The sequence below is a fragment of the Psammomys obesus genome, unplaced genomic scaffold, assembly GCF_907164565.1.
Source record: "Psammomys obesus unplaced genomic scaffold, mPsaObe1.curated_primary_1811, whole genome shotgun sequence".
Classification (NCBI taxonomy): domain Eukaryota; kingdom Metazoa; phylum Chordata; class Mammalia; order Rodentia; family Muridae; genus Psammomys; species Psammomys obesus.
The window spans coordinates 170,855-181,658 of NW_026590187.1; the positions used below are offsets into that span (position 1 = coordinate 170,855).

Below are 10,804 nucleotides of genomic sequence, written 5' to 3' on the forward strand. Positions count from 1 at the left end.
CTCTCCTTCCCTCCTTCCTTCCTCCTTTCCTTCCTTCCTCCTTTCTTCCTTCTCTCCTTCCCTCCTTCCTTCCTCCTTTCCTTCCTTCCTCCTCTTTCTTCCTTCTCTCCTTCTTTCCTTCCTTCCTTCCTTTCTTCCTTCCTCCTCTCCTTCCTTCCTTCCTTCCTTTTTTCCTTCCTTCCTTCCTTCCTTTTTTCCTTCCTTTCTTCCTTCCTCCTCTCCTTCCTTCCTTCCTTCCTTCCTTCCTTCCTTCCTTTCTTCCTTCCTCCTCCTTTGTTTCTTTGAGACAGGGCTCACTCGCCTGCCTGGCTTGAGCTCTCTCTGTGGCCCAGGCTGCCCTCGACCTCACAGAGCTCTGCCTGCCTCTGCCTCCCGAGAGCTGGGGTCGCAGGCGTGCACATGCTTAACCACTGACCCGCCTTTCCATCCCTTTTGTTGTTTCTGAGAGAGTTTCTCTATATGTTGTCCAGGCCGACTGTCCTCCCTCCTGAAGTGCTAGGACTGTGGGCATGGCCGCCAGCGTGGGGAGCCCTCATCGAACTCATCCTCAGGGCGGCCCTGCCTGGATCTGTGGATCTGGAACTGCAGGAAGCCGGCTGCGCTGTGTCTCCCAGCACGTCTGTGTTCCTGACTCTGCCCTCCTGGCCGGAGCCCAGGCGAGCTGGCGGCAGGCAGCCCTTCCACGCGCTCTGTAGTTTGGTCAGTTTGTCTTGGCAGCTCTGGCTCACACGGCTGTGTTTGTAGTTTCTTCTCCATGTTTCCTCGCTGCCTGCCGTGCCCTCCGGGGTCACTGTCCGCAGGCAGAGCCTTCGATGCTGCCGGAGGAAGAGCAGCCTGGGGTAGGGCTGGACCGGTGACAGAGTCCCTGTGTCTATGTGGCCCCTAAGGGGTACGGAGCGGGGAAGCCTGGGATGGGGGCTTTGCAGGTGTCCTCAGGGAGGCTATGAGCTTGACTGTGTGACATCCATTAGGAAGGAAAAAGCTAGATTTCACGTCTCCCTTCCCTACCCCGAAGCAGGGCCGCACGCAGTCCAGGCTAGCCTCGACGCTGCTCTATCTGGGGGTGACCCTGAACTCTGGTCCCCCTGCCTCCACATCCTTTGTGCTAGGGTTGCAGGCACGCACCACGGTGGCTGGCTTTTTTCTTTTTGTGTGTGGGGGTGGGGTTCTGTGCACATACAGGGTCCAGAGGTCAGCCTTAGGCGCCACTGCTCAGAACTGTCCATTGTGTGTGTTGACAGATCTGCCACCGGGGCCGGGGCCTGGGCAGGCTAGCTGGCCGGCCATCTGCCCGCGCCTCTCCCCAGCCCTGACCGAGGCGTGCGCTGCTCCCAGCCTTTTACACGCTCAAACGCGGGGCCTCACACTGGGCAGCGCACAGGACTGAGCGTCTCCCAAGCTCCTTTCCTTTCCTTTCTTCTCTTCTCTTCTTTTCTTTCTTTTTTTTTTTTTTTTTTTTTTTTGGTAGCCCTCACTATCCCTGAACTTTATAGACCAGGCTGGCTTCAAACTCCCAGAGCTCACCTGCCTCCCGCCGGGATTAAGGCGTGCGCCCCGCCCTCTTCCTTTCTCTCTGAGGTAAGGCTTGCTGTAGAGTTCAGGCCGCCTGGAACCCGTGGTCCCTGCTTCAGCTGAGTTACAGACGTGCGCCACCGCCCCGGCGGCCCACAGGAGGCCTTCTCCAGCACCCTTCTCCCCCTGGGTCCCTCCCACACCCTCCCGGCCCCCTCCCGGCCCCGCCACCTCCATCTCCAGCACAGAAGGTCTCCCAGGCCGTCTGGCCGGGCTCCCAAGTTGACAAGCCGCTGCTTGGAAACGGGCTAGGGGAGCTCCAGGCAGCTGCGGGCTCCGTGCGGCCTGAGGCTTGCACAGCTCGGGGGGCTGTAAATTTGCTTTTTTTTTTTTTTGGCCCCGTAGAGAACAGTCTGCCTTCAGCCCCGCTGCCGTCTCGCTGCTGCAGTGTCTTCACGGCTCGGGCCACTGGCCGGCCACCTGCTCCAAAACTGGTGGCTTCTCCAGACCAAGACCCCAAGCAGCCAGGGTGGCGAGGAGTCCCGGCAGGGACCTGTGTGACTAGAACAGTCCTGGGGTGGGCCGTGCTCAGCTTTGGCGCAGGCCGTGGCCCCATGCGGCCACGTGTGTGAGCGTGTATCCGTGATGACAGCTTCCTGCTGGGGTGTTGGGAAAGGCCACTGGGGTCTGGGATCTGAAGAAATGAGGGAGACGAGGGCGGGGAGGCCAAGCCAGGTGGAGGGAGCATCCAAACGCCACGACCCCACCTCTCCCCATGCCCCTTGATGGAAGGCCACAGCCTGGGCTGGCGAGACGGCTCCGCCGGTGGAGGCGATTGCACCCAAGCCTGATGACCCGGGTTCAGTCCCAGGGTGGAGGAGAGCACCACGTCTTATGTACCCTCTGACCTCCGCATCCGAGCTGTGGCGTACACGAGCGTGCCCGTGCCCATACTAAATAAACACATTTAGGAAAGAGGAAAGAGCGTGGCTGGCTACGGAGGGCAGGACAGCGGCTCCCGCCCCCGGATCTGGGGCTGACTCGTTAGCAGAGTGCTTTCCCAGCAGCGCAGGCCCTGGGTTCCAGCCCCAGCTGCTTTGTTTTTGTTTGGAGGCAGATCTCTCGCCGCAGCCCTTCTGCCGGGGTCTTCCAGGAGCCGGGACTGCAGGTGTGCCGCAGCCTGGTCCTTCCTGGCCCTCACGGAGGAGCTGGGCCCTGCCCCGGGGCCCCTCAACACTCAGGAGACTCTGGCCTGGGAATCAGGGTTTCTCCTGACTTCTCTCCTTCCCCACAAACACAATGGTATCTCTTTCCAAAGCCCCAGGGGACCCTGCTGGCTGCAGCCCACGGAGGGAGGCCGGTGGCCTGGCCCCAGGGCTCTCTGACAAGTTACTGATGGGGAAGGGACAGTCCTGCGCCCGGCCACGTCAGGCCATGCTGTCCCTGCCCCTGTCAGCCCCGGGCCCCCTCTCCGGTCAGAGCTGTGACGCAGGAGTCAGGGGCCCTGGAAAGAGCAGGCTGCCGGGAGGGGGCGGGGAGGGGGCAGAGCTCAGACTCGGACGTGTGTGGATGTGCTTGTGTGCGTGTCTCACAGCCGGGCGACACTTGGGGAGCAGGTTCAAGAAGAAACTGGAAAGGTGACAGTCCGGGATCAGGAGGATCAGCTTCACGTGACTTCCCGCCAGCTCCTCTCTCCGCTCTCCCCGGATGAACCCTGCGGCCTGCGCAGGCAACTGCCTGGGGCACCCTGAACCTTTCCTCCCTAGCTGCTGTGCGCGTGTGCGAGTGCGCGTGTGCGCGCACCTGCACCGTCCATGTCGTGCAAGCGCGGAGGCCCCAGGCGGACGCTGGGGTGTCTCAGTCAGTGGTGGCTCAGCTTTGTTACGTTAATGAATTGCACGTGCGTCTGCGCGAGCTCCCCAGGACACACATGTGGAGGTCAGAGGCCAGCTTGCAGCTGCTGAGTGTCTGCCGCCGGCCTCAGGCCTCAGACTTGGTGACCAGAACACGCACAGCCTCACCTCTCTCGGGCCCTCCCTCGGCCCTGGCTTTGGAGCAGGGTCTCAGCGAACCTGGAACTGAGTGATTTGGTGCCACGAGCTGCTGAGCTGCCGGTGAGCTCCGGGGCTCCTCCTCGTCCGCCTCCCGAGCACGGACATTACAGGCAGCCGCCTCTGTGCCCAACTTCTTTGCTTGTTTGTTTATCGAGACAGGGTTTCTCTGTGTGGCCCTGGCTGTCCTGGAACTCTTGGAGATCCGCCTGCCTCTACCTCCCGAATGCTGGGATCACAGGCGTGCGCCACCACTGGGTGCTGCGGAATCTGAATCAAGTCTGAGTTTGTGGGGAAAGGTTTCCTGAGGAAAGCCTCTCCTCAGCTCCCTCTCCTCAGCTCGCTTCCTTTGCTCATAGATCCCTACACGACACACTAGAATTACATGCTGAGAAACATGCATTAAAGGCTGTTTATTCTGATTTTATTTGCATGATACTTCACGTGTGAGTCTGCTCGCAGCTCTGTGGAGTCCAGAACAGGCGTCGGATCCCCAGCCTGGATTAGAGACAGCTGTTTGTGGCCACGTGGTTGCGAACAGCTCGCCCTGGGTCCTCGAACGTGTGTCTGTGTGAGCCTGTCAGATCTTGGAGTTAAAGACAGGCGTGAGCGGCCATGGGGGTGCTGGGAACTGAACCCAGGTCCTCTGGAAGAGCACTCAGTGCTTTTACCCACTGAGCCGTCTCCCCTCACTTTTAAAGGTTGTACCTGGTGCTCTGCCTGCACGTCTATCTGTGTGAGGGTGTCAGATCCCCTGCAACTGGAACTACAGGCAATTGTGAGCTGTCATGTGGGTGCTGGGAATTGAACCTGGGTCCCTTGGAAGAGCAGCCAGCGCTCTTAACTGCTGAGCCACCTCTCCAGCTCCCACCCACCTATTCTTCTCTTTTTAAATCTAAGTTATACAAAATAGCAGTCAAGACTGCTCTACAACCTATTCCTCCCGGGAGCACTCTGTCCTGATCTCATTCCACCCTCCCCCGCAGCACACCTGAAGCTCCTCTCGTGCTCAGGGTCAGTTTCCATCCAACCTGCTCAGTCCCTAAGTCTGAGCTCACAGTGATATCTGCCATCCAATCAGCCTTAACTTCCTGCTGGATATGAGCTTGCTCAGAACTTGTCCTGCTGTATACAGTCTTGAAGAGGAGGAGTTAGGAGGTTAATCTCTCTCTCTTTTTTTAATCCTGTAAAGTGCATAAGAGTCTTGCACAAAGTAGACATTGGTGGAGCCCCTGCCTAGGTTTCCCCAGTGAGGGGCTGGGGTGTGGCTCAGTGGTAGAGCCCCTGCCTAGAATCCCCCAGTGAGGGGCTGGGGTGTGGCTCAGTGGTAGAGCCCCTGCCTAGAATCCCCCAGTGAGGGGCTGGGGTGTGGCTCAGTGGTCACCTGCCTAGAGTCCCCAGTGAGGGGCTGGGGTTCAGCTGTGGAGCCGTTGCCCACAGGAAGCGCTGGGCTCCAGCTCAGCACTGCGGGATCAAAAGCCCACTGTCAACCTGCCTGCGTGTCCGCAGTAACGTGCCACAGGTTTTCTGTTCTGAAAGTTACTTTTCTGGGGTCTCAGGGTCCTAGGAAATGAGGAGTGGAGAGGGGGAGCCCCACGCGAGCAGCTCGCCCGCGTCTGATTCCTCAAGAGAGACAACCCTAAGGCTGTAAGGAGAAAAGCGCCCGAGCTGCTCCAGACCTAAGCGCCCCAAGGCGAGGACGCCCCGGGGCGGGGCTGGTGCCCAGGCTTCCCGCACACCTCAGACACGCGCACCCCGCCGGGCCCCCCTCCGGGAGGACCCCCTGACCGCGCGCCCGGAACAGCCCGCTCCAGCCCAGCCAGCGCCAGACCCAGGCGTCCTGCCCCTTGCTCCGACCCCAGGTGGCCCCCACCCCCGGCGACCCCTCACGCACACACAGCCTCCCCCACCCCCACCCGCGCACGCACACATGCTGATAACATCCCCGACCCCCGGCCGGAGCCGCAGAGTCCCGGGCCAGCCCCGCCGGTGGCTGCGTCTCGCCGCGCTCCCGCCGCTCCGCCCGCTGCCCCTGGACGGCGACCACCTTCCCCCGGCTCCCGGGGTGGCCTGGCCCCGCGGCTCTGCCCAGCATGGACCCCCGCCGCGTGGACACCGGCCCGGCCCGGGGGCGCTGACGAGCCCCGCGGCGCGGCGCGGCGATGGGGGCGCGCGGTGAGTCCTCGCAGCCGGACCTGCCCCCACCCGGAGCCTCGGCGAGAGGGACCTGCACTCGCCGGGGGGCGGGGGGCGGCTCCACGTGGACGCAGGGTCGGGGCCCGGCGGTGGCGAAGCGGGAGCCCGCGGGGCGCCGGCCCGGACTCACCTGCCCGGTCCCGCGGCGCCGCCCCGGGCCCTGGCGCGCCGTGAAGTTTGCCCGGAGTGGATGCCGGGCCTGGGGGTGGGGCGCGCGGCGCCGGGGATGAATGGAGGCCGCGCGGGCCGAGCCGGAGCAGCGGGGAGCCGCGCCGGTGGGCGGCCCAGCCCGCCTCCCCCTCGCTCAGCCCGCCTTCCTTCCAGAAAGTCCCACCCTGCTGCCGCTGCTGCCGCTGCTGCCGCTGCTGCCGCTGCTGCTGCTGCCGCTGGGCCGCCCGGCTCTCGGCGCTGCCCCGCGCCTCATCTGCGACAACCGGCTGCTGGAGAGGTACATCCTGGAGGCCAAGGAGGCCGAGAATGCCACGGTACGCTCCCCGCCCCAGCAGGGACAGAAAGTGGGGCCCGGCGCCTTCCTGCCTAACCCACCCTCAGCCCCCTCCCCGAAGCATGGCAAAGCTGGCCGTGCCTACTGTGCAAGAAGCCCTGGGTTCAATTCCCGGCAACGCACGAGCCGTTTGTGGGGCACAAACCACAACCCCAGTACTTGGAGGTGGGAGGATCCGAAATGCGAGGTGAGGCCAGCCCTTGTGAATCTCTGAAAGAGTGAAGGGCAGGCTGCTGGCCGCTCAAGCGTGCCCGGGACAGTTCAGCAGGCTGCCTGTTTCGTGGACATCTTGGGGTTGTCTGACCCTGGGGTTGTCTTTCAGATGGGTTGTGCAGAAGGTCCCAGACTGAGTGAGAACATTACAGTCCCGGACACCAAAGTCAACTTCTACGCTTGGAAAAGAATGGAGGTGAGTTCCCCACCCCCACCCCACCAGCAGCCGTGAGAGTGGGGGAAAGAATGATATGGACAATGCCGTCCAGCCATCCATCATCCGTCCATCATCCATCCATCCTTCTATCCATCCATCATCCATTTATCCATCCATCCACCACCCATTCTTCCATCCATCATCCATCCATCCTTCCATCCATCCATCATCCATTTATCCTTCCATCCATAAATCTACCAACCATCCATCCATCTATCATCCATCCATCCTTCCATCTATCCATCCATCCATCATCCATCCATCCTTCCATCCGTCCATCCATCCTCCATCTATCATCTGTCCATCCATCAGCCTTACTGCGTGCTTTCTGTCCCTCCCACTTCCGTGTCCAAGGGTGTGACACAGCCTGGGAGGCTGTTTCTAAGTCTGTGGCCTCCTGCAGGTGGAGGAGCAGGCTGCAGAAGTGCGGCAGGGCCTGGCCCTGCTGTCGGAGGCCGTGGTTCGAGGACAGGCCCTGCTGGCCAACTCCTCGCAGGCGCCGCAGCCCCTGCAGCTGCACTTGGACAGAGCGGTGAGCGGCCTGCGCAGCCTTGCTGCCCTGCTCCGAGGGCTGGGCGCCCAGGTGAGCAGGGCAGCTGCGGGCTCACCCATCTGCAGGGTGGGCTGGGGGCGGAGCCAGCAACACAGCTCAGACGCCCCAGGTTCGAATCCCGGGACCAGAGGGTGAGAGGCGAGGCTGACACTCGCTCTGGCTGCCTCCGCCCTTTGTCCACAGGCCGGAGAGCTGGCTCTTGTGCAGAGCGCACACGTGGGGGCCCCCGGGGATCTGGCTTGTATTTCCTAGGCCCTGGCCACCTGCACACATTCACACCCACACCGCCAAATCAAAACAAAAGTGGAGAGTGGATGAAGACACGCCTCTGCTCCACACGGAACACACTGTGCGCACGCGCACACGCACACACAACACCGAGGCCCTGCTTCTCAGGCTCCACCGTCCTGCCCCTGGCCACTTTTTCACCTGCAGCCCTCTCCTCCCGACAGAAGGAAGCGGAGTCAGCCCCCGAGGCCAGCCCGCTGCCCCCGCTCCGAACGCTGTCTGCGGATACTTTCTGCAAACTCTTCCGGGTCTACGCCAACTTCCTCCGGGGGAAGCTGAAGTTGTACGCCGGGGAGGCCTGCCGGAGAGCGGCCAGGTGAGCGCCGCCTGCTCGCCCTCGCTCCGCCAGCGCCCACCGCCCCCAGCTCACCCTCCTCGCCAGCCGTGGGCACTCAGCGGCAGCGGCGAAGCCCGGGGGCCGGGGAACCTTCCAGACGCCCTTCTGAGGTCTAGAGGTGGTGCCTGAGGCAGGGCAGCTCAGGAGGATCAGCTGGCTGGCTCACATACCCAGGCTGGCCTGGACCACTCTGAACTCCGGATCTCCTGCTCCCGTTTCCCCAGGGCCGGGGTTACAGGCCCCTCCCGTTTGCGGGGCGCTGGAGATGTACGCTGGGCAAGCCCTGAGTCAAGGGACCTGCACCCTGGGGGTGGCCCGGACTCAGGGACAGACACAGTTCACTCAGAGCTGCGGCCCGGCCTCCCCGGGGTCCAGTCCTTGTAGCATCTAGGGACGCTACCGGGACTGGAGGATTTAGGGGGGCAGGGCACGAACCCTCCGGTCTCCTGAGGCTCCCTGAGGGCACCAACCCCTCCCCCGGACAGCGGAGGGCCGTGCAGCCGTGAAGCTGGGATGGCAGCTGATGCACTCGAGGCCTTCACGGGAGGAGGGGAGGGGTTTGAGGTGTCTTAGAACACCACTGGAGACAGCTGAGATCACCATCTCGCCTGCTGGCCGGCCTGCCTTTCCGGGCACCTCCCTGAGGTCCCCCACCCCCAATCTGGTAGCAAGGCATCAGATCTGGGAAAGCAGAGGTGGCGGGGGCTGGGCCTACGTGCTGCCTTGCATGGCCTGTCTGACCTCCTGACCCCTCTGGGCTGGAGGCCACAATGCCTGCCCACGCCGGTCAATAAGCTCCATTCAAGGCTGCCTCTCAGTGGGCAGCTGCCAGGAGGCCAGGACGACTGCCGGGAGCGGCCAGCCCTGGGGCCAGCTCCGCTTAACAGATCAGCGTGTGTTAACCGAAGTAACCGACAGCTCGCTCGCCTACCTGGGATGGAGGCCCTGGGAGATGCTGGCGGCTGTCCCCGGACAGTTTCCCTGCAGCTGGAAGGAGGGTCAACAGACGGAAGCCACAGCCAGGGGACAAGAGTGACGCCAGGGGCCGGACAGACGGCTCGGAGGTTAAGAGCACTGGCTGCTCTTCCAGAGGTCCTGAGCTCAGTTCCCAGCCCCCGTGTGGCGGCTCACAGCCTTCCATGATGAGATCCTGTGCCCTCTGCTGGTGAGCAGGCGCACACGCAGGCAGAGCGCTGCACACATAATAAATAAACCTTTATAAAGAGTGACCCCAGATGGTCCAAATTGTCCTTGGATTTCTTCCCCAGAGCAGCGCTGCCGGTGGCTGGGCTTAGGAGGGACCCCACAGCCAGCCAGTCATGAGTACCAGCTGTACCAGCATGGCAGGCCTGGCATTCCTCCATTTTCAAAACAGGACGTTGAGAGTCCAGCCTGGGAGCCTCTGCAGGAAGGAGCCCACGCAGACTGAAGTGTGTGTGCCTGTGCGTGTGCCTGTGCGTGTGCCTGTGCGTGTGCGTGTGTGCGTGTGTGCGTGTGTGATTAAGGTGAGAGGAGTCAGCAAGGGGAGGACTCCAGGATTTGGAGGGAGGTGGGTGCAGCTCCAGGCGACAGTGCCCTCTTCAGGCACGGCTGGGAACTGCCAGGGACCCTCCCCAGCGTTCGCCTTCCTGTGGTTTCCACACACTTTGTGGCCTCTGTCACCGTGATGGTGAAATATTTGAGCTGCTGGAGTTGGGATTCATGGACTTGGAGGGGCGGAGATTTTTGTCTGTTTGTTCGGTTTTTGAGAAAGGGGCTAAACCGCCCGGGCAGGCCTGTGCCTTAGGACTTTCCTGTCTGTTTCCCATGTCCTAGGGGCACAGGCCTGGGCCGCTGTATCTTAGTTTTGCTATTTTTTCCTTTAAAGGTTCATTTTTTTTTTATTTTATATCTATTTTATTTTATTGTGTGTGTGTAGGCCAGAAGAGGGCCTTAAGTCCTAGAGCTGGACAGCGCAGCCTGGGGGACAGCACAGCCTGGGGGACAGCACAGCCTGGGGGACAGCACAGCCTGGGGGGACAGCAGGACCTGGGGGACAGCAGGACCTGGGGGACAGCAGGACCTGGGGGACAGCACAGCCTGGGGGACAGCACAGCCTAGGGGACAGCAGGACCTGGGGGACAGCAGGACCTGGGGGACAGCGGATACAGCTGTCCTTAACCTGCTCGCCCCGCCCACGCCTCCCACCCTGCCTTTCGACTTTAGTCCGTAAGATGGGACGACCTGGACCAGGACGGAGGCCTGCCCGGGGCTGGCCCAGCTTGGCTCCACTCTTGCGGGTCCGACGCTTACTCCAGAAACATTACTGAGAAGAGAGCGGACCTCACCCCGGAAGCCATTAATAAATGTATGTGCGCACGGACCTGTGTGTGTGTATACGAGCATGGATGTGTGTGTGTATGGATGTGTGTTATATATGTGTGTGCGTGTGTGTGTGTGCAAATGTGTAGGTGTGTGTGTATGTGTATACACGTGTGTGTGTATATATGTGTGTGTTTGTGTATGTGTGTGTATCCATTCCACCGGGTCTGTTCCTTTTGAACACTGACTGAAACAAGCCCGGGCTCTCCAGCTCCCCCCGAGACAGCCAAAAGACGTCCTGGCGGAGCAAAGCAGCTGGCAGAAGGCTTGCCAGGCTGAGGCCTGGGGCTGAGCCTCCAGGATCCTGTAGGAAGATGGTTGTGGCGGTGCACGCCTGTAACCCCAGTGACGGGTCGTGGAGACAGGAGGATGCCCCTGCTCACCGTCCCGCTGGCCCAGACTCGGAGAACCTCAGTGAGGCCTGCTTCAAACAAAGGTGGAGATCCCTGAGAAACGGCACCTGAGGTTCCTCTGACCTACACAGACACACACACACAGACACACAGACACACACACACACACAGACACACACACACACACACACACACACACACACACACACACACACACA

The 10,804-nt window shown here is 61.7% G+C and overlaps 2 protein-coding genes and 1 long non-coding RNA gene across 4 annotated transcripts in view; all 3 read left to right on the top strand.

The window, feature by feature from the left end:
* Positions 1-242: 242 nt before the first annotated feature.
* On the top strand, positions 243-3,985 carry LOC129676305 (uncharacterized). Of its 2 annotated transcripts, XR_008720064.1 has the most exons (3): positions 243-889; positions 1,469-1,578; positions 1,918-3,985. It is a non-coding gene; the product is annotated as an uncharacterized LOC129676305 (long non-coding RNA). The 2 variants fall into 2 exon arrangements; XR_008720063.1 differs by lacking the exon at positions 243-889 and having other exon boundaries at positions 896-1,578.
* Positions 3,986-5,989: 2,004 nt separating this feature from the next.
* Epo (erythropoietin) lies at positions 5,990-9,101 on the top strand. Its single transcript, XM_055606672.1, has 5 exons — positions 5,990-6,034; positions 6,119-6,244; positions 6,587-6,673; positions 7,098-7,277; positions 7,700-9,101. Exons 1-5 carry the CDS (start codon positions 5,990-5,992, stop codon positions 7,853-7,855), a joined length of 594 nt encoding a protein of 197 aa, XP_055462647.1. The 3' UTR covers positions 7,856-9,101.
* A 1,446-nt stretch (positions 9,102-10,547) lies between these two features.
* Positions 10,548-10,804, top strand: part of Zan (zonadhesin) — a 62,469-nt gene continuing 62,212 nt past the window's right edge. The window contains exon 1 of the mRNA XM_055606673.1: positions 10,548-10,669. Within this exon, the coding sequence (XP_055462648.1) occupies positions 10,548-10,669 (122 nt within the window). The remainder of the gene's footprint in view (positions 10,670-10,804) is intronic.